Source organism: Sceloporus occidentalis, unplaced genomic scaffold, assembly GCF_023333645.1.
Source record: "Sceloporus occidentalis isolate IW3139 unplaced genomic scaffold, rSceOcc1.0.p SCAF_4, whole genome shotgun sequence".
NCBI lineage: Eukaryota > Metazoa > Chordata > Lepidosauria > Squamata > Phrynosomatidae > Sceloporus > Sceloporus occidentalis.
This window is the reverse complement of record NW_028316984.1, coordinates 116,119,589-116,135,819: the sequence shown is the minus strand read 5'-3', so window position 1 is coordinate 116,135,819 and position 16,231 is coordinate 116,119,589. Positions and strand designations below refer to the sequence as shown.

Here is a 16,231-nt window from a genome sequence, read left to right as displayed (position 1 = left end):
AACAGAGGTAGGTTACTGGATCCCAGGCATAAATTGTTGCTTTAGATCAAAACATTCATGTCTGAATTCACTGAAAAATTTCCAAACCACTTGATGATATTAATCTTATACACGGATTATTTATACACAGATTCAAGCATCCACAGTTTGAAAATATTTAAAAAAGTGTAAATTTCAAATATCAAACCTTGATTTTCCATTTTTTTAAATAAGGGACACAATTTTTCTATGTCATTATATTTAATGGGACTTAAGCATCCACAGATTTTGTTATACATGGGGGGATCTTGGAACCAAACCAAAGGTCCACTGTACTTTGGAATTTATCATATGAAGGATAATAGTGTGTGTCAGTGTCCTTATAGCTTTTGAGGGGGACAGGAAAGGAGGTGAGATAGTGCTGTCTTCTCCCCAATCCCCATAGCATTTTTCTTTTAATTTTTTTCATGTTTATTAAAAACAGTATTAGGTGAATTCACTATCCCAGTCTGAAGCTAGCATAATTAATGGGCTGAACCAAGGGTTGAAAACACTGAGTAGGCTTTCTATCAGGCAAATTCAAGACTGCCATTTATTTCAAGTTACAATTAGCCATCTGTTTCCACAAATGCTGCATCCATGGGTTCAACCATCCATGGCTTTAAAATCCGGGGGGGGGGGGGGGGGATTTCCGAAAAGAATAACTTGTTTTTGCCATTTTATATAAGACACCATTTTACTATGCCTTTGTATATAATTGTATAGAGCACCCATGGATTTTGGTATCTATGAGCGATCCTGGAACTAAACCCCAGTGGATACTAAAGTCCATTCAAGTAGCAGTGTAAAAGGGCCCAAAATAAACACTACACGATTCACATACGTAGATGTTCTCCACACAATGGAGAATTTTAAGCCAAGGATAATATGCATGTATACATCCTTTGGTGCATACACTGTATTCACACAGCTGATAAAGGCACTTCTGACAGTTAGTATGGCCATGGTGCACATCCCCAGTGGTTGTTAATATGGCCCTGATATCTTTTCACCATATACTTCCATGTGACGTTCCTGAACCTTTCACACATCAAATGTGCCAGTTTACAAGACGTAGCCACACTGGAAATCAGCAAGAAAGCAAGCTTTAGTCCATGTTAGATACAAATATGCGCACTTAACACATATAAATAAATAATGAATAAATAACGTTGATGCCTACCTTTTTTTCTAGGAAAACTCACTTTGGGAAAACCATTTTTGCTCAGAAGAACAAGGGGTGGGACTGGCTTGTACACAACATATTTGTGGTGTTACCACCTCAAGTGCTTTGATTATGTGCTTTTTGATGTGGTTTTGTGATAGATGATGTGCTGAGGACTGTATGAGGAAAGAAGAAAAAAATGTAACCAGTTACTGTTTCACCCTGGAGGTCTTTTATTCACAGGGTTGCCATACATCAAAGCAGACTTGACAGCAAATAACAAGAATTGTTTGACCTTATTGGCATAACTTACCTGTGTTTCTGGTCTGCTCTTCAACTATCTCTTCCTCTGCTGCTTTTCCCATATGAGGTTGCAACCACATGTGTATATCTTCATAAGCAAGTATTTAGTACACATCAGATGGTCGCACTATATTACATGTCAAATACATAGTACATCAAGAGCAAAAGGGGACAACTGTGTAGGTGACAGGAGGCAATTTTGGCTCCCATGGGCTAAACCAGTGGTTCTCAACCTCTGGTCCTCCAGATGTTTTTGAATTCATCTCCCAGATTCCCCCATCATCGGTCATGCTGGCAAAAGAGTCTGGGTGCTGAAGTCCAAAGCAGCTGGAGGATCAAAAGTTGAGAACCTCTGGGCTAAACTGTCATACTTGGGCCTAACCAAAATGAACTTGTATCACATCCTTACACAATTTTGACCATGTTTATTTGTTTTGCTGTTCTAGATGTTTCTAGACTCGTACATGTGCAGATGACTTTGGCAGTTTTGGCCAGTTTGGGGATGGAAATTGCCTGATAATTGGCTCAAAAATGTTAAAAAAAACTGGGTGAGGGAATGCGGGCTTAGAGTGTGCACAATTGGGGTTTGGGTTTCATAGTCACCTCATAGATCACACTTTAGCCACACCAGTTCTGAGGAAGTAGCTGCTATGTTAGCCTATTGAAATATAAAATGTAAGCAGATCAGAGGAAGAGAAAAAGAAATAATGTAGCAGCAGCTTTGGACGAGCTTGTTTTTATTTTATCATGAGCTTTCATGCAGGTAATTGTGCTGATCTGTTTTTGGATCAGGGACAGAACACGAGGGTGGAATAGGTTTAAACTTTCTGCCACCTGTATATATGTGTGTATGTGTGTTACATTTCATTTCTGAGAGATGCTTCTCCCTGTTGCTTCTCTGTTCAACATCATCCCTGTCAATGATATTTTCCACAGAGGAAAAGGACTTCTAGGGTTAAAGGCAATGTATTCTGATCTTTGATAAGTAATGCTATACTGTTGTCACACCAGATCCATAAAAGATGGGAACAGGAAATTGCCAGAAAGCACTTTTTCAGCCTGCCTCTCAAAAGGATCATCCTGTATCCTGAACATCTGTATTACTTGTCAATGCTGTCAATGTTGTTAATATATTAAAAATGAGGCATTAATTATGCACTCTCTCCTCTATTTAAAAAAACATAAGATCCATTAGAAGCCACTTTAGCTTTTCAGCACAGTTTCTTAATATCTCCCATGTAATGAAATATAGATGGTAATGGGTTCTTGTGTAATAATGAGAACAGAAAATGTGGCTGAAGGTAAGAGCAAAAGATTCTACAAGCTTTTGTTGCAAAGTGTCTGGGAAATTTCCCCATGTATATTTTCATTCATTAGTAACAAGGTATTATCAGCAGCTAGTAACTAGAGCCAATGTAATTTAGGTGTACACTAACACTTGGAAGGCCTAATATGTGGGATGACCAGGTTTCAGTCTACACTAAGCCATTAATTAGGTAACACTGAGTTAGTCACTCACTCTCAGTCTGACCTGCCTCATGATGGTGATGTGGTAGTGAAATGGGATAAAGGATACCCAAGTGAGCTTTCTTAATAATAATAATAATATTAATAATGATAATAATAATAATAATGATAATAATAATAATAATATAGTTTATTTGTAACCCGCTTTTCCAAAATTTTGATCAAAGCGGTGAACAATTATATATAAAAAACATACCAATAAAACCAATTAAAAACAGCATTAAAAACAACATAGTAATACTAACAACAAAGGGCCAGATAGAAGGGGAAGTCGATATATACATTCCGGGTCATCAATGAAAAGGGATAAGGGAAAAATGATTTTTCATGGTGGGAAGGCTTGGGAAAAGAAATAAGTCTTCAGGTTCTTTTTAAAAAGAGCTAAACATGTGGTGGAGCGGAGCTCATTTGGGAGACTATTCCAAGATCTGGGGGCCACGATAGAGAATGCCCTCTGTGAGGTCCTCGCATAACGTGTCGCTGGGACCTCCAACAATTTCATCCCTGTTGACCGGAGTGTGCGGGGCGGATTATATGGGGAGAGGTGGTCCTCCAAGTACCCTGGGCCCAAGCCATTTAGGGCTTTATAGGTCATTACCAACGCCTTGTATTGAGCCCGGAAGCGAATAGGCAGCCAGTGAAGATCTTTCAAGATGGGTGTTATATGGTCAGACCTGGAACAACCAGCGACCAATCTCGCTGCCATTCTTGAATTCATTGGAAGAAAGGCAAGATATAAATGATTGGATGAATGAATGATATTGTGTTTAACTTTTTACTAGGTGAAAATATGCAAAGGTAAATAAAATAGACTACTGACTAAAAGATGGAAAACCACTTGCTCCATTGGTTGAATATTTACAGCTAGCATGTGTCACTTTCCTGATCAAATATTAAGTATGGTGATCATGTGGGAAAGTTGCTTGCTTGATTTAGAGTGTTGCTATTCCTTGTGAGCTTACATATTTGATATGTGATAGGATCAGGAAGCTTCCCACAGAAGTACATAGTGAAATGTGTTTACAGCCACATCAACGGGTCCATAATTGCTATTGATATGCACCCTGGACAGCTATGTGAATGGAATGTACACACCAAAAGATGAATACAAGTAAACTCGCCATTGTTTGGCAAACCGCCTATGTGAATTATGTAGTGTTTGCATTGGGACCTGTGCAATGCCATTTGAATGTACTAGAATGCTAGCAAGAACTGTGGCCAGCATAGTTATTTTCCTTGAAAGAAAGGGCTAGCCAATCCTCACAACCCTTTCAAATGTGATTGCAGTGTATCAACTGATTTGTGTAACCCATACCTTGCTATAAGCTAACACAGAAATAGCAGCCACAGAGATCAAGAGGCCCATGTGAGCAACATTGGGTTGGTGGTGCATAAAAAGGAGGTTTCAGTTCTTCTGAAGGTCTTTATATGAAAGCCACAACTATTTTTCATTTGTGAAAGTGAAAAAGAAAGTTAAATAATATGAGATTATTGATTCACAGGGAAAATAGTCGGCATTTTTTTTACTGATGCTCAAATTCCTTATTAAAAATGTTTTGGCTCAAGATCAATACATCTGGGATTTTTGTTTTGAGTTTAAAATTCAGGACATAATCCACAGGATGGTGAAAATCTAGCATTGCTTAGTTTAAGTTAGTTGGGAGGAGTATATATTTACTACCATTTACCCCTGTTATCCCAGCTCATATCGAGTCCAAATAAACACTTTTAACTTTAATTGACTATTATTTCAAACACAACAATGTGCTTTTCTGTCTGTGGAAATGAATATTTAAATATAAATTTTACAGGCATCTAGAAGTTGAAAAGAAGGAAGTATTTGTACCATTAGATAGTTATTTTCATTTTGAGTCTATTTTCATCTTCACTGGCATCCTGGAGATCATATTTTAGTATACCATCCTAAAATATTTAGATGATTTCTTAATATTTTACTACATCTTAATAAAAAAAACATTTTTTCTTCCCCTTTCTTAGAACAAAAGCCTGAAAAATAAACTCCTGTCGGGAAGCAAGCTTTGTGGCATTCATGCTGAAGAGGTGAGCAGAATTTTGTATTGTTGTGACCCCAACAAGCCTAGTGGGCAAAGGACTGTTCAGTGAGGCCTGCCACACATTTTATTTCAGGAGTAGAGAAATATGTTGATATTACTTCTACCATGGATTGTCTTCTTAGATCTAGCAATTTTTTCTACAGGTTCATAGAGAAATAGAATATGATCCCAAGATGTGCCCAAGGGAAGCCTTGGAATTATCTGGAGAGTTATTTTTTGAATTCTTAAGGTTTTTTTCTCTCTCCCCAAAACACCAAAACACTGAGATTTGGAGAAGAGCAATATAAAAATACAGGCTTCGATTCAAAACTTCTTATGTGAGCTGACAGGCAGCTTTGCTTGTGCAGGACATCACTGATATCTCACAATTTTCTCATCATGACATTAGATTATCCCATCACTGAGGGCTTATCCAAACTGCACAATTACAACAGTTTTATACTGTTTTAACTGTCAGGGGTCTCTCCCACAGAATCCTGAGATTTGTAGTTTGTTGTGGTACAACTCCTCGAATTTTCTAGTATACTCCTGTGAATTACAGCAGTAGACAGAGAAGTCCAAATACCTCAACAAATGACAAATCCCAGAATTCCATAGGACAGAGCTGCAGCAGTTAAAGTGGTAACAAAACACTACAGTAATGTAATGTGGATAACCCTTGAAATAAGATCCAAACCAAATTTTGGATCAGCACACAACCCACGTATTTTTGGATCCAACTGGTAATAAAGAAATTGGTATTCAGGTGTCACTGAATTAATGATAGTTTAAATTTATGGACCAGATTCATGCTTTATATTTTAGCAAACATGAGCTATAAAACAGCCATATGTCATGTGCATGTACTGACAACAGTGTGCACCCATTTGGAGTTTTCCAAATAGAGTCACTGTAAAAAGAACCTGAACATGCTTTTCAAAACAGAGTCATTGTCCATCTCCCATCCAAAGGAAGTAGTTTCTGCAAAGTGCTAACTCAACTTGTGTTAGAAGGATATGCAGTTCAAGGTCATAGGTCAAAGAAGAGAGGGAGAAGAGAGGACAGCAATGCTATGGCTGTTCAGTATTCTCACTTTTAAAAAATATAAAATAAAATGAATTATAGTCAAAGGCTTTTTTCCGAACCACTTGGGCACCAGGAAAACAAAGAGAAACTTTAAAGAGCACTGAGGAGAAACTGATAGAGTAAGCAGATGATATGAAGAAATGCAGAAAAACATCCACACCACAAATGGGTGTGACCTGTACATACTTGAGTGGCTGTTTCCCAAGATAATAGTTTGTTGTTTTCATAGTCTTGAGATAGCCTCAAAGTATATTGACATTTTTCACAGTGCTGTCAGATAGTGGGCCATTTTGTCATGGAGATGGATGATTTTCTCACTTTTCACATTTGTTTAAAGTATTTTAGCCACTTTTCTTCACATCAAGTTGATCTGGAGCATAAGCTCAGCTATTCCTCAGAAAGATTCTTTAAAAATCTCAAATACCATGGTGTCTTTCCTCATATAATCAAATTTTGGAAGACAGTGTTCCAGTCAGCCTCTTATCCCATCCCTACTGTTACTCTATCCTATCTTTCTACCTGATTAGAAAATATTCATGTTCAAAACACACAAATTTGCTGCCATCATGCCTAATTCTGTTTTAAACCTGTAACTGCTAGATGTTTCCAGGATTGTTGATTATATAACATTAAAAGAATATAGGCTTTTGAAAACATGGCCAAAGGGATGCTGTAATTAGAAAGCCTGGTTGATTTTGGTAGAATCAAAGTGTGCAGTATGTTGTTCGAAAGCTCCACCCAACTATTGCCCAAATATAAAATGCTATATACAAGTATTTGAAACACCTCTAAGTATTCCTTGTATGTTAAAAACCCTATGAAATTTGTGGAGTGGCCATAAACAGGTGACTTGAAGACACATACACACATGTTTTGAAGGGAGTGGGAACAAAAGCCCCTTTCCTATAGTCATAGACGGCAATCCTATTGGGATTAAGGCCAAATGTGGAGGTTCTTAAACACTGAAATATAATGGGGATGGAATTGAGGGATGGAGGGTGGCATGTAGGAATCCCTCAAAAAGAGATTGAGGGTCACATGTGGCTATGGGCTGCTGCACTTTTCTCAGACCTTGTAATAGATCCTCTAGCACATCCCAAAACCTGCTGGGTTCTTACTGAAACACTACATGATTCACATAGGGGGTTTGCCACACAATGGGGAGTTTTAGGCCAAGGAGAATGTACATGTATTCATCTTTTGGTGCATTCACAGCTGTCTAGGGTACATATCAATAGCAGTTATGGACCTATTGATGTGGCTGGGAAATCATCTCACCATGTACTTCTGTGGGAAGCTTCCTGATCCTTTCACATATCAGATATGTCAGCTCACAGAGAATAGCAGCACTGTCTCTAAATTAAGACAATGAGGTCTAACTAACTTTCACCTGAATTGTAGGAGTAAGAGAAATTTGAAACCAATAGATACAGGTATTTTTCTTTTGTGCTCATCAGTCTTAAATATTACTTTTTGCCCTTCTCTCCAGACAAATGTTCCAAATTAGGCAATATAGAGCCACCCATATACCTCTGTAGTGGCTGGAGGGGAACAGGAAGGGAGAGCTAACATCAGATTTCACCATCTTCTGGGTTTGAGCATTATTAAATATTAATAGCAATGCCCCTAAAAAGCACAGAACTCGAGCCTAAATATCTTTCCCCCTAACAAAATTTGCTTGTGATCAGATATGAAATCTCTGAGAACACAGATACTGCTTTCTTTTTAGAGGCAAATGTGGCAGGTCTCTTTCACCTTAGACATACCTTGGTGACATGTTTTAGGCAAAAACAATCTCACCAGCTAAGTGGTGTGACTGCATTTCAGATGAGCCATCATTCTTCAGCTGCTGAATTGGTGTAATATTCCCACCAAGTGCTCTGTATTTGCACTGTGTATGGAACAAAAGATGGAATGGGCTCTTAACTGATTTGAGGTGCTTGGCTTGCTTGATGGATGAAATAAAAGTCAGCTTGCAGTATCTCAGTGCTTTAAAGGACTATCTAAGCAACATTTTCTTGAGGAATGAACAAGAAAAATATTGTTGAGAAATTAATATCAAAACATATTGCCAAGAAAGAAAGAATGAAAGAAAAACATCATTGTTGGCTGGTTCATGGAATATACACCACAATGCTATTTACACACCGATTACCAAATATCCAAATTATTAAATAAGCAATCATTTTCTAGTGTACCTATGCAACAAAATGAATGTGCAGAAATTACTGAGGAAGGGAGTTGAGCCTACATTACCTTACAAATTTTTATAATAAGTTTTAAGCAACTCTCCTTTTGTATTTGACTACTATTAAAATGCAAATACTTTTCTAGCCAAAGCCCATTATGTATATAAAATAATGAGCCCATTCCTGTTCTGTTTCCCCTGACCTTGCTTGCTGTCTTTAATGACTAATTATTCCAGTCTGTTCCTTTTATGGTCTTTGGAAAAGGGGTGGATTGCTTTTTAACTGAATTGGACTGAAAATGATAAAATGTTAATCTTTTTTTAAAAAGAAAATCCAGTACAAGATCATTAATGATAATTAATGAGTATGTGGTTGGCATGAGCAACAATGCACAGGTACTGTGCTTTTGACAGTATTAAGGGACTGGAATACATTCACCCCTGTGAAAAAGCAGTTAATAGAATTTATGGTTTTTAAAACAAAAAACAAAACAAAAAATAATCTTTATTTTTGCCACTGTCTTTTGATTCTGCCTCTGTAGTTTTGTCTCTCATTTAGTTTATATCTCTATCACATATTTTTTTTAAAACCCAATAACATTACAAATAATTTTTCAATATTCTAGACACACATAATGGAAAAACTGAAAACTATGTTTCAAGGCAAGTACGAGTTTGCTAATTCCTGCCAACAACACCAGGGATCAATCTAATGGAGCTAAAAGGAGAAAAAGTGCTGCCAGACTCTCCCCTCCAAAACCCCCGCACAAAAACAACCTATTCCCAATTCTCTTCTGTAGGTTTTGATGTCAGGTAATCTCCAAATATTTATTGAATGCTCAGATGTGTACTGATTATTTTGTGGAGAATTTGATGTCAACACCTGACAGTCAGTGGCATTTTAATTTAAGAATTTGACATACCTATAATTTTCTTATCTATATCAATTGATTTCAAATTTCTTGACTTCCACTCTACTGTGACTTGCCTCCAGTGTTTGCTGCACATTTCAAAAGATTCTGGGGTTTGCACAGCATTCAGGAATGATCTTGTTTGGCCTCCCTCCCCTCCTTTAATTATCTAGATCAGTAGTTTCCAACCTTTGGTCCACTGGATGATTTGGACATCAGCTTCCATAATTCCTGGGTGTTTGCCAAGTTGGCTAGGGCTTCTGAGAGCTGAAATTCAGAACAAATGGAAGACCAAAGGTAGGGAACCACTGATTTGGAATGATCCCTAGCACAGTCATTTCAAGCTATCTCATGTAGGTAATCTGCATCCTCCCTCATGTGACCTTGCCACCAATGCCACACTTAGTTCCATTGGCTACCATTTTCTTCCCTGGAAACTTGTCAGGGAATAGCAACTAATGGCTCAGGGACCAGCACTTGTCCATTGACCATTCCTTTAAGTAGCACTATCCTAGAAAAAAAACCTACACTCCCTTTTGCCATGCACTACTGAGGAAAAAAAGTTTTCTTGTGTGTGTGTGGGGGGGGGGGGGTTGTCTACCATGTTTATTTTCAATTCAAGGAACCTCTTGTAAGATTTCGGAAGATGGAAGTTTCCCTAGAAGGCATTTTAAAAATCACTGATACACAATATTTTATTATACTTTTGCAAGTGAAAAGTATATTTGACAGTATTTGTCAACTGAAATGTAATTATATTTTCATCCGCCGGTAAATATTAGATGACATACCACAGTACTTAGTATTTGACATTATGAGATCTTTTATTTGAAGCCTGCCAAAAGCAAAGTAGTCAGGAAATGCCAAGAGTTGAAAACATTCAAGTTTAAATCTTAACTTTTTACATTCAAATTTCATGTTTGCATCCAAATGTGAAGTCAGATGTTGAATTTGAAATTTCATATTCACATGAGTGAAATTTTGTATATTGTGATGAAACTAGAAAATTCACTGAATATAAATTGTACACGTGTGTTCTATTCAGCTTTGCTCAGTGCCTTTTTGCAATAAGGAGTAGCTGCATTGGGGGCAAAATAAAGGAATTGTACCCTAAATAAGAAATACGCTATCCAGATTTCATATATTGCAGTAACTTAAAAAAATTAAAGTGTACATTTAGATATAAAGTGTAGACAGCCAAGAATAGAGTCAGGGAGCATTAGTAAGAGAAACACAGAAAATATGGGTGTTCCAGGTGTGAACAATGTTTAATGTCCCGCTCTCTGCAATGCTACAAATTTGGAGACTGAAGGAAAGTTCCATTGAGGGAAATATAATTCTTATTTGGGAGAATCTTCATTCCCACCTCCCAATAGGCACTCTACTGATCTGCACACAACAATATAAGTTTGTTAGTTTTGAAGTGTGGTGAATGGTGATAGTGTTCAAGAACCCAAAGTTGCATTTAGGGCATGCATAAAAAAGGGGAAGTGATTGGATATGGACATTGAACTCTCAGGGTTTTTGTGTCAATAGCTTAAATAAACCTAGGACTTCATCTTCAAGTTCATTTTTTCTGTGAGTATTCAGTTAAGCCATGAATGGGCCAAATGCAGTCTTGGGGTCCTTGTGATCGCTAAGGCTGTTTCATGCCTCTTGGTTCCTCTAGAGATATATATTGCTCTTTTCCTGGCTGAAAGAAGAAAGTAAATCCTTTAGGACATGTAGTTTGCCTTTTATATACTTTGCAGGGCTCCTCTGAATTGTCCAACATAAAAAATACACATTTTTAACAACCAGAAATAAGTATTCTGGACACTTCCAGATTTTGAGGTGGTAGCACGTCTGTCATTCAGTGCAGCACAGAGAGTCCACAGCAGAAAATTGTAAACCCCACCCACTCATCTGCCATAGTTGTCCATACCTGAACTAAGCAATTGGTAATGCTTCATAGTGCATTATTGTGCTGGAAGTCACGTACAGCACCAGAGAAACATCCCTCTGTCTTTTCCTCTGGTGTGAAGTTTGTCCATTGTACCCTTACCCCAGGACCAACCCTATCGTTAAGAAAAATGCAGTGCTAACCTCAAGCAGCAAACATAAAAGTACTGAGCTATGTATTATTTGCCCTATGATAGCATTTGCCCTAAACTAGCCTGTTACCTTCTGGTGCATTGGGAGATACTGCTCCATCACTACAATTGAATTAACCAACCAGTCCAGCTGGATTTGTTACATGAAGTGGGCTTGTGTATCATCTTTGCCTTCAGAGACAAAATGTCTTGGGCAAGCCCCACTTTTCTCCACAATCTAAACATTTGCCAAATGAAAGGGAAACTTTCACAGGCTACAGAAAAAGCTGTGAAGTTAGTCTTCTTGATGTTTTAGTGCAGCTCTGTTTAAAGCAACTGTAAATCAGAAAACTGACATAGCTAATGATTCTCATATCTTCTGTGCTTAACTGCCAGAACACTTTGATTCCTCTAAACTCAAAAGGGGAGTTTTCAGCAAAATATTTGAGGAATCTGAGCATCATATTTACTTCATGATACAAGAGGGATGGTCATTTCTGTCTCACGATGCTCATGGTCAATGAATCATCATCATCATCTTGTTGTCTTTGTTGTCCTAATCTAAATTATGAATTATTTCTCAGTTATGTTAACGTTTCAAAAATAATCTCCCCTTCTCTATCTATTTGTTCTAGTCAAGAAAAGCAAGAAGGTTTCTCATCCTTTTGTTACAGCTGTTTCTTTCCTATTTGTTTTGTTGCTATTTAGATATAGTCTGATATTATAGTGTAACCGTGAACAATCTGACACAAAATTTAAAATCAAAATGGAAAAGAGGAAATTTAATTTTCTGGTGCTTGGTATTAAACCAGTGCTTTATTGTTCCTTTCCTATAGATTTTTGCTTTATGGGAAAGGTTTATGGTGACATTTTTTCCAGAATTGTTACTGAGCATCTTTCCAAGGGAAATCTATTTTCTAAACGAAGGTGGCTATAGTTTTATTTGAGATAATGGGAACTGTAAGGCATTCTTCATGAAACAAAGCCGGAAATCACTGTAACATATACATATGGATTCTCAGTGATATAAACAAGCACTTTCTTTATAGCCCACATATTTGGAACAGTTTGTGCTACTCTGGCACAGAGTTGCATTACATTGAATTTGCAGCATGATTTAAAATATTCACCATATTGACATGCCAAATGGTTTGGCTCATTTCTACAGCAATGGAAATCTCTAAGCTTGTGTTTGTTGGCAAGTGCTTATTCATTTAGGCAAATAGTTAACTCAGCAAGAGCAGAGCTTGGAAGTAACTCTTCTCAAATAGTAAGTTGCCTCTAATTAGTTCATTTTGGCAATGTATAGCTTCAATTATACCTTAACAAGGGTACAATTCCTTCTGCATTATGACTTTGAGTTACTTGTGCAGGCAACCTTTCAAGTTGCTTTAGGAGGAGGATGCATAGCACATGGTTCAAATGTTGGCTCCTGTTGTCCCTCATGCTACTGCCTTACAGAAATGAAAATACTTACTTTAACTGCTTTTGATTAATTAGGAACCTGTTAAGATTACATTGAAAAATTGTAACTATAAGGATACCGAACTACTCTTTCAGCTATACATTCTCATCAAGAGGGCTTTGCATATGTGACAGAACATAGGATTGTTCCCTTGCTCCCTCACATATGTATTTAAGGAAATTTGATAATATAGGCAAGGAACACATCTCCCCCAAAACTCAGGACCTGAATCCCACCATGTTTGAGAGTAATCAGAATTTGGAAAATACAGTTTTCTGGCCTTATGGTTCTGGTAGTTGTAGTCCACAAAGGTAGTGTTCCCATGCTCTCATTGTAATATAACACTTAGCCATTTACCATAGCCACTTATAGGAAATGAGGCAGTCCCCCCTATAAAAAATTCTTCCTGTAATAAAATTTTCCTCCAGTCCCCAAATTTCTAGCATTGCAAAAAGTGAGACTTTGAAAATTGTTTGCACTAGAATTCTCATATTGTATATCCTGTGTTAGTATTTGCTTAGTAACTTTTATTATTATTTATTTTATTTTATTTGATACTCAAATGAAGTTTGAAGTTACAGCAATGTTAAAAATTTTCAAGGGGGGCAGAATTTTTATACAGAGGGAGCAATGTCATTTTAAACCCACACCTGATATCTCAGTTAAAGAATACACACTTTTCATGCAGAAAGTCTCAAGTTTAGTCCCTGACCAATCCAATTAAAACAATTAAATATCAGGTATTGCAAAAGAGGCCCGTTCACCCAAAGGGCCTGTTATAACTAGATGACTATACCGGTATGTGGCCACATGGTGCATAGTGTGACTTGAGATAAGGCTTCTTCCTATATTCAACACATTGTAAGACCATTACCTGTATAACCTTAATATTATTGAACAGATAATTAATAGAAAGTTTTATTCTAATTATGAGGATAGAGATTAAATCCATAACAGTTTCAATATTAGGCTTGTGGTACCTTGAAAATTACTGTTAATGATTTGAAAAAATCATTACTAAGGGTTGATTACAGATTTCTGCAATTGCTTCTAGTTTTTCCTTTAAAAATAAAATAAAATACCACAATCAGGCCAACTCAAGCCCATGTGGTATTCCAAATAACTGTATTCATTTCACCAGTGGAGGCCAACTGGCTTGGTACATCAATCATATCTGAACAGTCATAATAAAACATCAACCTCTACATCACCTGAGAGCAGCTGGCTAGCTTAGGGCATAAAGGGCATGTTGTCTGGAATTCACACTCATGTCCTGAAACTATGGAGAACAACCAGGAACTATGATTCCTGTCCTCTCTCCACCATCCCAGCCTCTGTTGCCACCTCATTTTACCTAATGATAGGCCTACACTGTCTGTTTTAGCCAATTTGAAATGGTCTACCACCACACAACTGTCAATGAATGTTTTTTATTTGATTTCTTGGCTTTATGTTCTCCAGAAAACTAAGGCCTGATACAGACGGGCAGAAAGGAGTGCCCCACACGAAGGCTGCAGCAACCAAATGCAGTGGCCTCTGGGAACCCTAAAAAAGAACCACCTCCCGGTGGGGTCTTTTTAGGGCACACACACAGTGCCATTGGTGTCTTCACACATGCTGATGACATCCATGTGGCACAGTGCCATTTGGATGCTGTGCCATGCGTACGTCATCATGGCAGCCCCTGTGTAGATGGGAGCGTGCCATTATGGCATGGTAGGGCTTGGGAGCGTGCGGTCGCTCCACACTCCCAAGCCCTAATTTTGGTCCCAAGATGGTTCTTTTTGCCCATTTGTATAGGGCCATAGTCTGCAAATCTATGAACACTTATCTGGGACGTAATGCCACTGAACTTGTAAATCTCCATCTGACTTATATTTCAAGCCAAATTAATATCCTAAACATTATTCTAAATTAAAAAAGCATTCAGTTTATTTTGCACAGAAAGGTCTGTGAATCCAATGTATTATTGTTTCTCCAAGCCAGTCTGTGAACTGGGGTAAGTGGTGGGAATATAGTACAATTTTCATAGGAAGAAAAATAAACCAGCACATAAGGTAGTTGTTGTTGTGTGCCTTCAAGTCACTTCTGACTTATGGTGACCCTAAGGCAAACCTGTCATCAGGTTTTCTTAGCCACATGGAAGTTTGCCATTGCCTTCCCCTGAGGCTGAGAGCATGAGCCTTGCCCAAGGCTCACTCAGCAGGTTTCATGGCTGAACTGGGAGTCGAACCTTACTTTCCAGAGCCATAATCAAACACTCAAACTATTTTTTATGCTAGTAACAATTGGTGTTACTGATGATTCTATATTAAAACATTAGGGCTTTGAGAGAGGTCATACTGTAGATCACAGCATGGGCTCCACAATGGTGCAGCAGTAATGTTTTAATTAGGGTTGATTACTGTGATTGTGCCCATAGCAATATTCCCAAGAAGAATCCAGAAATACAAGTTTTGGTGTTGTTTCGTGTGTGTGTGTTCTCATCTCCCCTAGCAGCAGATCTTTTATAAAGACCAAAACACCACAGTATTGTTTAGATTACAATAGGGACTTACATTCTAATGTATCTATGTTGGGAAGAAGAAAAAACATCTGGGACGATTGTTGCCAAGCTGAGAAGGAACTGGAAAGTCTGAGAGAGAAGAGAGATGATATTATTCAATTTAATTTTTAAAAAAGTTTTTAAAAAGAGAAAAGCACTAAGACTTCAATTATGCAAAACATGGTCTACTACACTATTGGTTTCCCATGCCTAAGTTCTCTTGGCCCCATCCTTGACATCTCTGCCTTAACATTAGGAAGAATTTATTTACTGGAAGTCCTGTTTGACAGTGAAACAGACTGCCTCATAGAGTGATGGACTCTTCTACTTTGGAGGTCTTTAAATGGAAATTGGATGAGTGTCTTTCATGAGTGTGAGCCCATATGGACAGGCCGAAATAAAGCTGCTTCGGGTCACTTTGGAGGTATGCGGTTTAAATGATGCATGCCATCATTTAAGGACTGAAGTGTAGCTTTGGTGCAGCTTCTGGCCACTTAAGATGCGTGTGTCATTTAAATAGCATACCTCTGAAGCAGCTTTATTTTGTCCTGTCTGTATGGGCCCTCTGTTAGTTGTTTATTCCTGCACAGCAGGGGGTTGGTCTAGATTGCCCTTGCTAGGATTCTATTAATCTTACATAAGATAGAGGAGAAAGTCTCTGAGAGTAGCAGCTAGAGCACATATTAAAAGAGCAGGTGGTCCAATGGTTTCTGTTAGTAGAGGTATTATGCTATTAATACATCCTTCTATATTATCAAGTTAAGTTATTGTGCATGAAGATATACAAAGTACTTGCAGGCTGAAAAGAAAGCAAGTATTTGGTGACTTTAGAACAAGTGATTTTTTTCTCTCCAATAGGGACTTTCTAGTACCACCCTCTAGTAAGAAACAGGTAAT

At 37.8% G+C, this 16,231-nt stretch overlaps 1 protein-coding gene across 2 annotated transcripts in view; it reads left to right on the top strand.

Annotated features, from left to right (window-relative positions):
* LUZP2 (leucine zipper protein 2) overlaps positions 1 to 16,231 on the top strand; it is a 508,047-nt gene that overhangs the window by 336,778 nt on the left and 155,038 nt on the right. For both annotated transcript variants that reach the window (XM_089521342.1, XM_089521340.1), the window contains exon 6: positions 5,012 to 5,074. In XM_089521342.1, coding sequence (XP_089377468.1) covers positions 5,012 to 5,074 — 63 coding nt within the window. The remainder of the gene's footprint in view (positions 1 to 5,011; positions 5,075 to 16,231) is intronic.